This window comes from Sinocyclocheilus anshuiensis, unplaced genomic scaffold, assembly GCF_001515605.1.
Source record: "Sinocyclocheilus anshuiensis isolate Anshui unplaced genomic scaffold, SAMN03320099.WGS_v1.1 scaffold997, whole genome shotgun sequence".
Classification (NCBI taxonomy): domain Eukaryota; kingdom Metazoa; phylum Chordata; class Actinopteri; order Cypriniformes; family Cyprinidae; genus Sinocyclocheilus; species Sinocyclocheilus anshuiensis.
Window position 1 is genome coordinate 2,214,716 of NW_015555715.1, and position 17,037 is coordinate 2,231,752.

The 17,037-nt window shown below is 35.8% G+C and overlaps 2 protein-coding genes across 4 annotated transcripts in view; one reads left to right on the forward strand and one right to left on the reverse strand.

The window, feature by feature from the left end:
* LOC107672236 (sodium/potassium/calcium exchanger 1-like) overlaps nucleotides 1–11,972 on the forward strand; it is a 15,133-nt gene extending 3,161 nt beyond the window's left edge. Inside the window, exons 3-11 of one of the 3 annotated variants that reach the window (XM_016465333.1) lie at nucleotides 2,149–2,211; nucleotides 3,711–3,819; nucleotides 6,190–6,240; nucleotides 6,429–6,512; nucleotides 7,013–7,104; nucleotides 7,805–8,071; nucleotides 8,174–8,263; nucleotides 8,390–8,556; nucleotides 10,479–11,972. In XM_016465333.1, coding sequence (XP_016320819.1) covers nucleotides 2,149–2,211; nucleotides 3,711–3,819; nucleotides 6,190–6,240; nucleotides 6,429–6,512; nucleotides 7,013–7,104; nucleotides 7,805–8,071; nucleotides 8,174–8,263; nucleotides 8,390–8,556; nucleotides 10,479–10,728 — 1,173 coding nt within the window. In that variant the 3' untranslated portion in view covers nucleotides 10,729–11,972. The remainder of the gene's footprint in view (nucleotides 1–2,148; nucleotides 2,212–3,710; nucleotides 3,820–6,189; nucleotides 6,241–6,428; nucleotides 6,513–7,012; nucleotides 7,105–7,804; nucleotides 8,072–8,173; nucleotides 8,264–8,389; nucleotides 8,557–10,478) is intronic. The other 2 variants (XM_016465330.1, XM_016465331.1) reach the window with 2 other exon arrangements.
* Nucleotides 11,973–12,055: 83 nt separating this feature from the next.
* The window catches only part of LOC107672237 (C-myc promoter-binding protein-like), a 33,658-nt gene continuing 28,676 nt past the window's right edge, over nucleotides 12,056–17,037 (reverse strand). The window contains 5 exon segments of the mRNA XM_016465334.1: nucleotides 12,056–13,828; nucleotides 14,403–14,467; nucleotides 14,575–14,728; nucleotides 15,691–15,808; nucleotides 15,956–16,174. Of these exon segments, the coding sequence (XP_016320820.1) occupies nucleotides 13,692–13,828; nucleotides 14,403–14,467; nucleotides 14,575–14,728; nucleotides 15,691–15,808; nucleotides 15,956–16,174 (693 nt within the window). The 3' untranslated portion in view covers nucleotides 12,056–13,691.

A 17,037-nucleotide genomic window follows, 5' to 3' on the forward strand; every position in this document is an offset into this window, starting at 1 on the left:
TAACATTTCCGTCACACGCTTGAAGTATTCGGCCAATCACAACGCACTGGATAGCTGGCCAATCAGAGCACACCTCGCTTTTCAGACCGATGAGCTTTGTAAAAATTGACGCGTTTCAGAAAGGCGGGGCATAGAGGAGCAACAATAATGTACATTATATGGAAAATAATGTGTTTTTTTAACCTTAATCCGCATAAACACATTGCATTACACCAAATACACAAAATAATGTTCTTTTTAGCAACGTCATGTGACCCCTTTAAGAGGCTTTTTCTGCATTTTTGTATACAGTTGTATAACCCTGAAATTGACTTCATGCACCAAATCAAAATTAATCTTTGCACAGAAATCAAAAATATATTCAAGTGTATTTATAAATAGGTGTATTCACTGTATTTATAAATTGTACAAAAAATACCATCATATTATTTACATTTATTCACTAAACAGATACTTTTATTCAAAGCGAATAATTGTGTATTTAATAAACACATTTTACCAGTGCTGGGATTCAAACCCAAAACCTTGTGCATTATTAGTGCCATGCTGTATGATTTCAAGAACATGGATTGCATGTTAGCAATTAGCAATTTGCATAGCATTTTTATCATATTTATCACAGAAACATTTATTTTGGTTTTGATAGTGTTGATGGTTTCTGCAGTGCTAAGCCTTCTAGTGATGAGGAACATTTATTCTGCTATAATATCTGTTCATATCCGCGATAACAGAGATATAATAGCATCCCACTCAAGTGAATGTGAATGTGAGTCACTTATGTTTATTCATTGAGTAGATACGCATGGGTTGCGTTTTCCTTTGATAAACAGAAATGAAAAAAATCTCTTGTGTCTGCTGGGGCCAGACATTGTTAATGAGTTGTCTTGTAGCAGGTGAGGTATTTGGAGCAGGTGCATTTGGCTCACTGTGACAGCCCCATCTGAATTAGTGACACTATCCCGTCACATAATAAAACTGTGTGGTCATTTTCACAAGTTCCTTTCTTCATCCTGAACATCCCTCAGCTTAGATGCTGTGGTGAGAGGGAGGTTTAGAGAGATCAACACTTGATAATCTGTCATAACATCTCTGTGTTAACACTACCTGAGAGGGAGACTTTAAACTGCAGTGACAACCAGTGTATAGATTATAGTCAGTGTGTCTTATACTGGAAAAAAAAGGAATATTAAGAAATGGATAGGGTATCGTTAATCATTTATATGATCAAAATAATAATTTAATCTAATATCTGGTAGAGAACCTCTGGACTGATAAAACGATGACACTCTGGCTCTCTGATCCAAAGACATTCACTTAATCCTTTGAGGGTCTGCTGTGATGTACAAACTGTGTAACATATAGAGTGTTTAAATCTGATAAGTGTGATTGAAGCTTATGTAGTGTAAGAAGGCTTACTAGACCCAGAAGACCTAGATTGCTGTCAAACTAAACCCACTGATTGAACTTATCACTGGTAACAAATTAAAACAGTAATAAAAAAAATACAGAATTTGACATATTTGAGTGCTTATGTGTGTTACAGTGTTGTAAATGTTAACTAAAACTATCAAAATAATTTTCGTTAATTGAAATAAAGCTCAAATAGCATATAAATATATATTATAAAAATTATATGGAAAACCTAAACTTAAAAAAAACAAACAAAGAGAAATTAGAAATGTTAACTTGGCAACTAATTGAAATAAAATAAGTTACTAAAATAACTAAAACTAAAACAGAAACAATAATAAAGCTAATCAGAAATAAAAAAAAATGACAAAGACATAACAAAATAACTAAATTAAAATTAAAATGAGAATTTAAAATATAAAAATAAAGGTTGATTGAAAATATTAATAATTACTATAATAGTATAGAAATAATACTGGTATGTTATGCTACATCCTCTTATGTTACAGTTTTTCTTCCATTTAGAATAAATAATTTAAATGATATTGTAATTTCAAGTAAATACATAGTTACATAAAGGTCTCCTTTCAGTCGATGAGGGTATGTGTATGAATCCTTTCTCAAGTTTGCAACAGTCTAGTCACCTTTATTCTCTAACAGTAGAATGAGAGGTGAAGGTCAAAGGTCAAATCAGTGCCTAACATACTCTGTAATGTTTCAAACTTTTGTTGCACAAAGGACAATGGGACCTCGAGTGAAGAGAACAGGCCGCCTGAACCAGAAGACAAGAATCGATTAAAGGTAATCAAAAAATGTGAAAATATATGTAAATATTATAAACAAATAATAGTAATTAAAAAAATGTGATCTCTGATAACTCTTAAAGGTAAAGGGTGTAATTTATGCATAACTATAGTCACAAAATAATGACTGTTTCTAAAGAGATCACACAGCTGGTTGAGCCAATGCTGCTGTGTTGTCCTGGACAGAGCAATAGGCAACATATTTCAACGTTAACCTCTGGGAAGTCAGCCTACGAATGGCTTTTTTATAGTTGTCTTTGTCAAACAAAGATATGAGAAAGTATTTTAACATCCAAAAATGACACACATTACCTTTAAAAAGTCATGAAAACACAATATGAACAAAATACTCTTGATAAGATTTGATACATTTCACATGTCCTGTCATATGAATATGGTATTATTAATTTAAGTAACATAAAATAAACAACATATATAAATGACCTTAATTCTCCATTAAGTCCATATATTAAACAGAGGTTCAGGGATGCCACAATTCTCAATATAATATTAAACCGTTCGGTACGACATTCACGGTTCAATACGTGCTTGTGAATTGCGTTTGTTTTTCAGTTTTGTGTTTAAATAATTCCCGTGTGTTTATTTCTCTCTGAATTAGCTCTGTGTGTGTGTCTGTGAGTTCATGCGCTGAGATGAGGAAACACCTCCCCGCTTATAATGTGCATTTGAAAAATTTGTCATCTTCCCTTGTAATGACTTGCAATGAGAAGCATTTCTAAACCTGTTAGCTAACAAAAGAGAACATTGTAACATGTTTTTACTCCATAACATCAGTCGAATGTTTGAAATACCTTCCTTTTGTGATCTGATGTGGCTTCTTATCATAGAATGAGGCAGAAAATATATTATATGCTGTAATAAAGGCTATATCGTTAAGTATACTGATTATAAGTATACTTAATTATTATGAAAATACCCGAGATGGCTTGAAGAACCCAGACAAACTATACATTGTCGCAGTCTAGTGTTTACTGTCTTCATGTTTAATCAGTTAAAGCGTTTCAATCTTCTTTTTATTCAGTTACACCGATAGCTGGATGCCTTTGTCTATATTAGGGATTTCCTGGAACGTGTTCAGTTCTATTTATTCTGTGATGCATATGTGGAGTTTCTGCGCGTGCCTTCCAGTATGAATGAAACATACATTATGTAGCACTCCATAATAGGAAATCCATCCTATTTTGGGTAAAAATAGGAAAATTAATACTTTTCTCAAAAGAAATTTGAAGTAGATGTATAATAATCCATGTTCTTCTCCGGTGTACAGATGTGTTTTTTTTGGTTAATTTATTAAAAATCACAAAAAAACACTCTGTTGTACCAAGCCATCAAAATGAAACGAAAACCGTGGTTAAAAAAATGAGGTATTGAACCGTGGGCTAACTGTATTGTTGCATCCCTAGTTCAGATATGAATTCTTTCAATATGATCATTTAGCGTGAGCATTTGTCAGAATATTTCTCATCTCTTGTGTAGCTGAAGCCCACACTGCAGCGCGGGGGCAGTTCTGCCTCTCTGCACAACAGCACCATGAGGAACACCATCTTCCAGCTGATGATTCACACACTGGATCCTCTTGGAGAGGGTAAGAGCCCTTCAGTGTCTATACCCTCATAATGATAACTCATTAAGCAAACATTGCACGAAGCGTTAAAAATTTCAATTCTGGTGGTTTAAAGGGATAGTCCACCCAAAAATTACAATTCTGTCATCATTTACTCATCCTCATGCCATTCTAAACCTGTATGACTTTATTTCTTCTGTGGAACACAAAAGAAGAAGAAAAACACTGAGACATTTCTCAAAATATTTTTATCTCCAAAAGAAGAAAGAAAGAAAGTCATACAGTTTTGGGATGACAAGATGGCGAGAAGATTATTGTACCTTTCAGATATGTTTGTGAAAGCTGTATCACAAGGTTTACAAATGAATGTTTGAGTAAATATTAAGATTAAATAAGCAGGTATATGCTAAAAATGTAGTGCTTCTTATTATCTGAAGACTCAAATTCTGCAATTTTTTGATGTTTAATGACTGTTGTTTATACAAATTGGTTGATTTAAACACTACTGGTTTAGAGGCATTAGGTAGATGCAATGTTTGCTTCAGATTTTATTTTATAGTTACACCTTACTGAACTGTTTTGTATATCAAAACACAAATTGTATAAAGATCAAAATACCAATCATATAATAGGCCTATATTCCTTCAGGCAAGAGCTGTAAGATGTTCAGAAGTGTAGCAGGAGAGTCCCTTTGTCCTTCTCCCAGTACAAATGGATTAGCAAAGCGTGTTCCATATGATGACAGCACTAAGTCCAGATTGATACTAAGAAGATAAATAGCTCTTTCTCAGTCTATGGAGTGAAGAGTGATTCATAGTAGTGAGAGAAGGCCCACCGCAGTGGCTCTATGACATTTTGTCAAGTCACATCAATGTGTATGTCACCATTTAAACATACACTATATTATTTCCTCATTGCACATGGGTTCTCAAACAAGATGGTATTATTTGCAGTTATTTTAGCATCACAAAAATGTCATCAGAAATGTCATCCCCTACTATAGAAACATCATCATAAAATTGGAATATAATTAAATAAATACTATGTGCACTGAAGATTTGATATCATATGATTTCCTTGCATGGCTCCTTAATGGCTGCAATGCATATGTGTAAAGCAGTAGCCCTGGTGCTGAGGTCTCTGCGGGTCAGTGGTTTGATGGCTGGGGTTGGTCCCCTTGACCTTCAGCCTGTCCTCAGGAGGCTGTGCAGCACCTGCGCTCTCAGGGTCCTCACAAAAACCTCCCAGCACTGTGCTGCTCCATCATTAAGCTGCTTTTGATTGAGCTCATAAAGGTTGGATGAGAGCCAGTCTCCAGCAGCTCAATCCTGTTATGGTGATGGGGTCCGTGCTTATTTACAAGCCATAGTCAATGAGACAAATTTGATTCAGATTCAATGAAACAAAAGATTCATTTGTACATATCTATATTTGGGTTGATAAATAACTGACAAGTACTTAAAAAATGTACAAGGACCTCATCTGCACTGCCTTAATATACTCTGTATACCCTGCTTGTCAGTCTTTTGCATCTCACAAAGAAATGTCTGGGTCATATTTCAGAAATGCCTATTTGATTAGATTTTTTCAATCTTGTTGCATTTATTAGCATTAATTTAATTACAATTAAACACCCCATCCCCCAGTTTTAATTGCATAATCATAAAATATCATTCTTATTGCTGAAGTTAAACACCAAAATTAGACATATAGTATATACATAGACTATCAGTCAAAAGTGTGGAATAATTAAGAATTTTTTTACGTTTCTGAAAGAAAAGCATTTCAAATATTATTATAATTTAAAATCGGCATATTAGTATTATTAGAATGATTTCTGAAGGGTCATATGACACTGAAGATTTGCTTAAAATTCAGCTTTGCCATCACAGGAATAAATACATATTAAAATATATTCAAATAGAAAATAGTCATTTTAATTAGTAATAATATTTCACAGTATTACTGTTTTACAGTGCCTTAGCGAACTTAAGAAACTTATTTTAGAAACATTAAAAAACATATATATATTTTTTTATTTTGACCAGTAGTGTGTATATATAAAGTGTATAAAATAATGTAAAGATAATATAAATCTGTAACATATAAACACATTTTGGATTTTGATTATAGTTAGTTATAAAAAAAAAAAATGTGTATAATACAAAAACTTAGGCTTGATGACCCAAACATTTCTTGACAGCATTTATATCTATTTATATCATTTTTTTCTTTCAACAAATCCATTTGTGATTTTTTTTTTTTTTTTTAACATTGCCACTTGTTGGCATCCAAGTCAGTAGACATGAGTAGTTTTGAAGGGCATCAGGAGATGCATTTGTGACACTCACCATGGTATTTGTTGTATATGAATCTACTTTTACTCATTAGAGTCAGTGTTTAATGGAGATGCAAAGGCTAGAAGCTCTTTGGAATGTAAAGGTAAGGGGCGTTGTGATGTTATTCTTGTGATGTGATTGGCTTGTAGTAGCCTGTGAGATGTGAGGAAATTACATTTTGTTTTACGTCTGTGAAATTAGGGCTTTTGTCATTTGTGGTACCATTGTTGACCCTGACAGTGTCAGTGAAAGTCTACATTCAAGCTATATTCTTCCTTTCCTGGTTTGCAGTGAAATTTAAAGACAAGGCTCAGATTTTGAACGACATGGCCCGTGGGAATGTAGAGAACAAAAAGAAGGAAAAATCTGGTGAAGGTGAGATTTTATAATCTTAGTCTATTCTATTATGATTGCATATCGCTTTGTAGCCAGGTCGGTGCATTGTCCTACCTCACAGATGAGCTCTGTTGCATATTCAAAATGGTTAGTAATGTTGCATTTCCACAAGTGGTAACTCACCAGCTGTGTGCTGGATGAAAGGTACAAAGAGAGGGCAAGCTGCCAGGAGTTTGGCCCGTTTTGCCCTCTACACAGCATCCCGCATTCCATATTTCCACCTTTTGTTTCTACTTGAGAGCTGCTTTACACATTAGCTGACATAATGACCAAGCTTCATCTCATGAATTAAGCATGAGTGGCTTGGAATCAGTGCGTCACAACTGTTGTGCTTGAAATTGCCGCCAAACTATATAGCAACATTACTCACTCCTATTGAAGAAATCTTCACTCCACATCTGAGAGGAGCTTGTAGTATTGCTACATTTAAGAAGCAATTGCAAACTTGATTGATATTTTATTATCGTGGTTTAAATAAGGTGACGATCAAATGGAGCAGTCCAAGGATTCCAAAGATGCTGCTCCAGGAGCCAAGAAAGAAGACGCTAGTCAAAAGCCTGAGGCGCAAAAGGTGGGCCTATTGCTTCTCGAAAACATTTGGGAAGAAGAAGGAGGAGCTCTGAGACACTTGTGTGCTTTTAATGAACTTATCAATTCTTTACCTTGTTGCAAAGCTGACAGAGGCGATCTGTAATACATAGTATGTGATTCATATTTACCCAGAAATGAAAAGTCTGTCATCATTTACTCACCCTGATGTCATGACTTCCTTACATCTGTGGAACTCAAAAGAAGTGTTGAAGAATGTACTGGAGTGCCGTTATAATGAAGGAGAACTGGAGCTTTCAAGCTTGAAAAGCACTGTAAACTGATTGTGTTATTCTCCATGATGTGTTCATCTGAGAAGTAACAATTAATTAATTAATTCAATTCTGAATGATTCAATCACAATTCGGACTGTACTCGAGTTCATCTCATAACGGTTTTCGGGTTAACAGCTCGCTGGAGACGAAGATTATATGTGAATGAATGAAGCTATATATAGCTACTTTTATTGTGCTTTTGCAGCTTGAAAGCTCCAGTCCCCATTCATTATAGTTGCATGGAAAAGAACAAGCCGTACGAAAGTCGTGTAGGTTTAGGAACTGAGTGTGAGTAAATCATACAAAAACTTTTATTTTGGGGTAAATTATTGCTTTATGTTTGTTGTTCTCCTTTTAATCTGTGAGGGTATTATGTTTTCAACGGTCTCTTTCTTGCTCTGTCTTAAGGAAGGAGACACTGCAGCAGGAGGAGGCTCAGAGAAACCAGGAGGTTCAGATGATTCGGGAGATGATGATGAAGATGACAGTGATGAAGACAGCGATGAAGACAGTGATGAAGATGATGAAAATGAGGATGAGGCTGGGGAGGAAGGAGAAAATGACGAACCTCTGTCCTTAGAGTGGCCAGAGACCAGACGTAAACAGGCCACATATTTGTTTCTGTTGCCCATTGTCTTTCCTCTATGGCTGACAGTTCCAGATGTCAGAAACCCTGTGAGAACCAAAACAAAACATCACATTAGTAATGTTTTCTTGTATATTTCTGTCACTTTTGATAGAACTAACATATATATTATTTTGTATTGTGCTTAACAGGCATCCAAAAAGTTCTTTGTCATTACTTTCCTTGGCTCAATAGTATGGATTGCTATATTTTCCTATCTTATGGTGTGGTGGGCACATCAGGTCAGTGTAGAAACCAATATTTGTGGTTCTAAAAGTATTTGAACACTTAAGCCACACTTAAATGTCATTACATTAGCAAATAAAATATCAAAACAAGCAATCATTCATAAAGAATTTCTCTCCTAGGTGGGTGAGACCATTGGCATCTCTGAGGAAATCATGGGTCTCACCATTCTGGCTGCAGGCACATCCATTCCTGATCTAATCACCAGCGTGATTGTGGCTCGAAAAGGCTTGGGAGACATGGCTGTCTCGAGCTCTGTAGGCAGCAATATATTTGACATCACCATGGGGTAAGACAACAGAAACTTTAAATATTTAATGAATCAGGTGTTTGGTAGCTGGAAATGATATGCACAGTTTTTGTCAAATGTGACCATGGACCACAAAACCAGTCATAAGGGTAAATGTTTTTTTAATCGAGATCTGAAAGCTGAATAAATAAGCGTTGCATTGATGTATGGTTTGTTAGGATAGGACAATATTTGTCCGAGATACAACTATTTGAAAATCTGGAATCTGAGGGTGCAAAAAAATCTAAATACTGAGAAAATCACCTTTAAATCTGTCCAGATTAAGTTCTTAGCAATGCATATTACTAATCAAAAATTAAGTTTTTATATATTTACGGTAGGAAATGTACAAAATATCTTCATGGAACATGATCTTTACCTAATATCCTAATCAGGTGTGTTTGATTAGAGTTGGAGCTAAACTTTGCAGGACAGTTGATCGCCAGGAGAGGGTTGGGCACCCCTGCTCTAGAGGCTTGCGTTCTGCAAGTGAACGGTGTATTATTGTGCCATCTCAAAGAGGCACAAAATCACTTTCACTGGCTGAACACTGGCACTTTCCACTGTTTGTGTTCACACCACTGGTTTGTGTTTGCATTTCAGACGGTTCAGAATCACAATCAGAATTGTCTTTATTACCAAGGACTGTGGGTACACATGTACAAAGAATTTGTCTTGATGTATTGGTGCTTAACAAAGACAATCAAATACAAGAATGAATACTACTACTAGTAGTAATTCAAGGCATTAATGTTTGCCTACAAAACCACCACTGGCTCTGCACCCCTTTACCTAAATTCATTACTTCAGAGTTATGTGCCCTCTAGAGCAGGGGTGCCCAACCCTCTCCTGGCGATCGACTGTCCTGCAAAGTTCAGCTCCAACCTTAATCAAAACTACTACTACTACTACTACTAATAATAATAATATGAACACAATTTCAACCGAGGGGGTCACTCCCCAGAAGGCGATTTCAACTGAGGGGGACCCACAACCCTCCCCCCGAATGTGATTTACATTGGTCCATGTCCAGGGCACCACTGCGTCATAATCCGGCCCTGGGCATGAAGTTCTGGTCCTGATGGACCGCAGTCTCCTGCCAGAGGAAAGTGACTCGAAAAGTTTGTGTCCAGGGTGAGAGGGGTCAGCCACAATCTTAACTGCCTGCTTCATGTACATGTACAGAATTGTCAGTTTGTGTAGTGGTAGGGATTTTTCAGTCAATCTTTCTGCAGGTTACATAGTTTCACCAGTAGTTGGCAGCAAGAGTTTAGCTCTATAACCACTGAACCGATTCATTTAACAACACTAATTTGTTCGGGAACAAAATGTGTGATTTTTTTTTTTGAGTGAATCATTAGATCATTTGCTCAACCGATTTGTTCAACAGCTCTGATTCTGATGAAGTAACTAGCTGCCTCCAAAATCACATACTTTCCTACTATATAGCAGGTGAAGAACTTTGTGTGAAAAGAGTAGTATGTCCGAATTCACAGTCTTAACAAAACAGTAGGTGAAAAGGACCTGGTTAGCTTGCTACTTACAGTGAGATTCAGAAGTGCGCATCCAGTGGACACTTTGCTATCCCATGAGATTACGGGAGAGGATTTACAGTTTGAATGGCATCTGACACACATACACATTCATAATATATAGAACATACTTTTTTAGAAGTCACAAAGTATTTACTTATTTAAAAGAAGTACCTACGCAGAGAGTATGCGATTTCTGAACTCAAATGGCAAAAGTAGACCAAGTAGCTGGCAATATTGTGTCTTAAATGTAAGTTACTGAATAATAACTTGTTTTTAAACTGCTGTTTATTTAGCAATATCACACTCACAATCATATTGTTGGTATGAATAGGCTACATACCAAACCACTTGTTTTCAGCTTAATTTGATCCCCTCTGATGGTTACAGGCTGCCCGTGCCCTGGCTGATGTACTCATTCTGCCATTCCCTGGCACCGGTGCCCGTGAGCAGTAATGGGCTGTTCTGTGCCATTGTGATGCTCTTCCTCATGCTCCTCTTCGTCATTATCTCCATCGCTGCCTGTAAGTGGAGGATGAATAAAGTGTTGGGATTCATCATGTTCATCCTCTACTTTGTGTTCCTGGTGCTCAGTGTCATGCTAGAGGATCGAATCATTATATGTCCTGTGTCCATCTGAGCAAACCCGTGGATACAGTCCTGTCTTTTGAAACGTTCTGAACTGTAACTTCATACATAATGTATCATATTTGAAGCATCTCTGGACTCACTGTTGACTTATTCTGTATTACACAAGTTCTTTTGTAAAGGGATGCAATAACTGGACATAATTTCCAAACTCTGTTAACTGTTACGGACACTAGTTTTTTTGGTCTCCTTTTTTGGCTTGTTACATTAAAATGAATGCAGTAATGACACAGAAGAGTCACAGGCCCTGTCCCAAATGGTCTCCATTTTTGGTATCCACACTTTGGTGATGTAATGCCAAGTAGATTGTTGAGTGTAGACTGCTGTGTTTGCCCACCAGTGTGAGCTTTGCAAAAGGGCACATTGAGGCCACACACAGAGGCACTCTTGAGCACCCTTTTGAACCATAAAATGACAAAAGACACCCTACTGCACTGTGGATTTGGCAAGCACAATATGATTCTGATTGCATAATTAAAGGCCACATCAAGTGTGCCATTTAGGACAGGACCACAGTGTACTAAATATGGAAAACTCTCACTTAATTTGTGATGCAATTTAACCATTTAGTTCTATTGGGATGATACCAAGACACAAAATCTCAAAAATTATAACCTGGTGAAAAGTCGAAATGTTGCTTTAATTTTGTCCAATGATGAAAAATTGCATTTCACAACAAAGAAAGTGTGTTTTTTTTATTGTGATTGTATTATTTGATGTTGTGGGTTTTCAGATAGCTATGGGACTACATTGGGAGAAATTGTGAGCTTATTGTAAATGATGCAATTTAATCATTCTGCAACGGATTTTTGTAACTTGGAAAAATGTCATTAGCAAGCGTTTTAAATGCAGATCTTGTGCTGTATGTAAGATATGATTTTTTTTTTCCATCATAAAAGTAGAATCTCAAGCATATAACAAGACTTCTTTACAAAGTCTAATGTAATCAGTATGATTCTGATAAAAACAGTTGTGAATTTCCATACAAATGTCACACTGCCGTTTGAATTCACTACTGAATAGAGTCAAGGATTGTTTTTTTCAAATATTACAGTGTTGATTTCTCTCTTGAGAGTTGCTCATTGTAAATATTCATTTGTTGGTTCAGTGCAAAATTAAATGGGGTTTCAAATGTGACTTTTCCTCCCTCTGTTTCATCGAAAACAAACGAGTGACACCAACACAAACACACTGGAGTCGATTTAAGTGTTTATTTACAGTTCTAAACAATTTTATAGACCTGGCTCAGATCTGACTAAATGATATATACAAATATAAATAGAAGTAACAAAAGGAGTGATATGTAAAGCACATTGCCCTAACAAAATGATTTGTTAAAAAAAACGAACAAAAAAAACCCAAAATGAATCACCTTACACATTAACCGCTTTAAATAAACCATTTCCATGAAATAGGTCAGTTTGTTTCACTACCATATGGATGTAAAAAGCAGGTGATAGAAAAACTGCTAAATATTAACAGCAGTGAAAACTGCATTTTTTGTAGTTTTACACAGCATCAGGTCAATAGTTTTTTTTCATCCCAAAATGTTTAGGGCAGTATTATCTGTTTTTTTTCCACTTGGGGCATTAACATCAATGTGTCATTGTGTATAATTACATGTATTATTATCTTTTCCATAATCCATTGCATTTTAAACATTTAAACTTTAGTAATCCTCTTCCCAACCACACACACTCAAAGTGCATCTTCATTAACATAATGATAAAAAATTAACAGTATTAAAATATAACGGATCCAGTTACCGCATGTTTAATTTGTAAAGAGTTTGAACTGAGTAAATAAGTGCTTGCATGCTTCAGATACTTTTGTTTTATGCATCTCGACAAATGAAACCCATGTTTATGCAACACTGCACAATATAAAGCAATGTTTAAAAAAAATAAAATAAAATAAATATATATATATATATATATAAATAATTATGTACCTTCATGGCAAACATACTGGATTATGTAAGTGGGTGTAAAATGCTGACTTCACATTCACATTAACAGTCCATTTTATTTTATACTCACTATATTACTCTTTATACCCTGTTGTAAATTTGTCTCCGTACTGTTCTTCGCCCCAAGGTAAGGAATTTCTCAGTTCAAAATCTGATCAAATATATTTATCACCTGTGAGTCAAGATTTTATATTTGGTCCAGTTCTGTACCTCAAGACGACAGTGTCACTGACGGTCACCATACGACTGGTCTCCAGGACCAGGACGACAAACAGCACACGCTCAAAAGAGAAACCTATACACTACGAACAGCATAGTCTTTACAAATGGAGACACATCAGTTATAACAAATTCCAGTCTTAAAATGTAACTGTATAATACAAATATGCAAAATAATAAGACTATGTACACAAAGTCTCTCTGTACGTGAAATATACAAGTGCCCCTAGAAGGCCAAAAGCGGACTGTGTTTGTCAGGGTTGCTCGTTGTGCTTCTACGCATCCTAAACGTGATCGATTTGATTGTTCTATAGCTACTGGTCCCGAATCCACTCCACGATTCACTGGACGTGAACGAATGGAGCGATGGAATGACCTGAGCACAATGGTATTGCTCCTAATCTACAATAACCTCTATACTCAAGTTTACTGAACCTGAGTGGTGCTAGATGATTCAAATGTGACTCCAAGTATCCGAAAGGGGTTGAGGGTCAAGACATTAGGCAGATGGAAGAGCAAAATTGAGGGAGAAATGCAAGAAAAAGACATGATCACGGACTTTATAAAGTGGCGTATTCACAGGAAGTGTATGAAGAAGAACAGTCACATAACAGACAGCATTTGATTTGAAAGAGACCTCATGGGAGCCAGAGGTAGCTTTGGTTACGATGAATGTTCAGGATCACATGAATGAAAGTGTTGCTTCTTTGGATGAGACTTCCTGTGTGATGGATGTGAGGAAAGAGGGAGGAATGAGAGGAGGTGAATCAGAGACTGGGCAGCCCAAAGGTTCTCCTGCATTCCATGACTCCAGCACTGGGTGGCCGGTCACAATTGTGGGTCATCTTAACCTGGCTTGGCGTCAAACGGTCATATGCCATTTTGTATTCACGGTCGAATGCATCTGTGAAAATAAACGAAGATGTTAGTAATGACGCACGCTAGTGCTCACATTCAGTGGTTTCATAGACATACATTACAGTTCATGAACATTACAGTTCAGTACATCTCTTATGCTCACCAAGGCTGCATAAAAATGGTAATATTGTGAAATATTTTTACAATTTAAAATAACTGTTTTATATATTAATATAATTTAAAATGTAATTTATTCCTGTGATGTTAATTCAAAATTTTACTCCATTACTCCAGTCTTCAGTGTCACATGATCTTTCAGAAATCATTCTAATATGCTGATCAAGAAATATTTCTCATTATTATGGATGTTGAAAATAGTTATGCTGCTTAATATTTTTGTGGAAACAGTGCTACATTTCCTTCAGGATTCTATGGCGAATAGAAAGTTAAAAAGAACAGCATTTATTTTAAATTAAAATCTTTTGTAACAATGTAATGTGTCCAATGTGTCCTTGTTGAATAAGAGTATTAAAAAAAGTATATATACATAAAAAAAAAAAACATACTGAACCCAAACTTTGAAACAGTAGTATAACACATTATCAAAACAGTCAGCTCACCGATATTTATGCTATTCTTGCCCAAAGCCACCAAAGACAGGAACAGGATATCTCTATATAAGCTCCTGCATATGACAAAATTAAGAAAAATTAGTAATTAAGATTAGCTTCTCAAAATGTTTATTAAAACAGTTTCTGCATTTCATTTAAACACTTTACACTGTTCTCCTACCGTTGTCTGACGAAGCCCAGTTTGGTGCCCAGTAGCTGCAGTATCTGACTCATGGGCTGGTAGATATCGTTCCTCTGGATGCTCTTCACGACACTCTGCAGCAGCTCTAAGCTCACAGCCTGCTCCTCCTCCTCAGATGCTGCAGGATTTGCACCTGTTAAAAAACACGACCCCAGTATGAAGTAGATGGCTGGCACACGGATGGATGCAAAACTACTGCCACAGCTGCTGAAGTGTTTTGAGGGGGTTTAAGTACATTTAGTAGTTTTTGTTAAAATTTCAATTTGCAGTTGTTAGGGTGTTCTGGGTGGTTAAGTAAAACTATTACAATCTTTTTTAATAATTTAAATAAAGCTCAAATAATATTAGAAATATATATATAATATAAATATTAGATAAAAAGTAGGGCTGTTAAACGATTAATCGCATCCAAAATAAAAGTTTGTGTTTACATAATATGTGTGTGTGTATGCATGTGTGTTTATTTATATATACATAATAAACATACATATATTATGTAAACACAAACTTTTATTTAAGATGCGATTAATCACGATTAATCATTTGACAGCCCTAATAAAAAGCTTAAATTAAAAAAACAATTAGCTGTTTCCCTGTCAACTAATTGAAATAAATATGTTTAAAGTTGAAGTACTATAATTACAAAAATTAATAACTGAAATAAAGATAAATATTAAAAAATAAATAAAAATGACAAATGCATATAATAGTAGAATTTTAAATATAAATCTGCTATAGTAGAACATAAATAATAATATAAATAATACCAAAATAACACAGCTAGGTAAAAAGAGCCCACTCTCTGATATTCGAGCACCTAAATATATCTCTGATTCCTTCTCCAGTGTAGGGCTAAAAGATTTTTTCCCACACATTTTCTCATCCACCAGGCAAAACTTGCAAGTCTGATTACTATAGAAAAATAATGCCACACTTAAGCCTCATGGTTTGAGGCATAACTCATGTCCGTAGCACCAACAGGATAATATGTTGCAAATATTTGTCCCAGAACCACTTTCATGCACATTTACAGTCATAAAGCACACTTTTCAGTGTGTAAATGAGTTTATATATATATTTGTATCATCTTCTTACAATATGATTTCCAGAGCAAGTAGCAAGGCTTGATGTGGTCCTGATGCAGTCTGGGATTGTCCCACAGGATCTGGACCAAGACATTTTTACTGTCCTCTGATGCACAACTTTGCAGAGGCTGCAGAAAAAAAAATCAATAATATTTATGCAAGCTGTTAATGAGAAATACAGCGGCATCACCAACAGCTTCTATGCATTTACAATTATTCTTAAATTCCAACACAAATGGGAAGAGGTACATCATGTGAGAATTCTTGAGACCCACCTGAGAATCTCTGCAGTAGTGTTTGGAGCTCAAATAGAGGCCCGGCAGGCTGCTGGGCAGGTCCAGCCTACGGAAAAACCACACCAGATTCCAGAACACAATAGGGTGGTGATCCACAATGGCTGCAGACGAGATGGCCTGGTCGCCCTCGTTCACCAGCAAGCTTTCCAGTTCCTTCCAAAGCACCAGAGGACTCAGGTAGGGCATGGTAACTGGCTCCTGCAGCACAGAAACACTAAAATAACTACCAGCATAATCAACTGAACAAACTTTTAAGCCACAGACATATTAGATATTACATAATACCAAATTTTCTGGGAAATAATGTTGCACCGGGTCAAAATCGCAGTGTTGAGAGAAAAAGCACACATAAGTTGCATCTGTGTATAAGTCACATATTATTCAGAAATAATGTAAAATACCATTAAATAAAACTAAATGTTTACAAACATTATAAACAAAAAAAAACATGTATTTTAGTTCCCTTTACTTTACAATAAATATATAATAAATTTAACGCCATTCTGAAAAGTACAGGAATAAAAAAAATCTAACTATAAAACAAACTAAAATAAATGATAGTGGCATTCATTTTAAACATAATTTATTATAAACACCAAGCCTAAACAATTTATTTAAAGCAAAACTGGAACTACCGGCATGTGGGAAATGCACTTTGGCTCAAGTACCTCTTTCATTTGGCATTAAATCAAATGTGTGTGCTTTGCACATTTATTGCATGCTTGACATTGACTCCCTATACGCAAAATACGCAAGCTGTGTAGGGCCCCCGAAACACCAGGGGGCCTCCTTGCTCTCAAAGATGATTTAATTTTAGTTTGTTTTTGAATTTAGCCAGCGGTTATGAAAACATGAATGATCATTTCTTTTAAATTGGTGCACTGTCGCCCTTTCTATATAAAAATCAGTCAAATCATGTAATGTGAATGTCGTACAGTCTTGCTCGAGAGTAAAAAAACGAGTTGAAAGCGTATAGAGCCGCAGAAGAGACACTGTTTCTCGAGCGCTTTCTGCGAGCGTGATTCGAGACGGAGTGAAACACGGACAAATGCATTTCATTC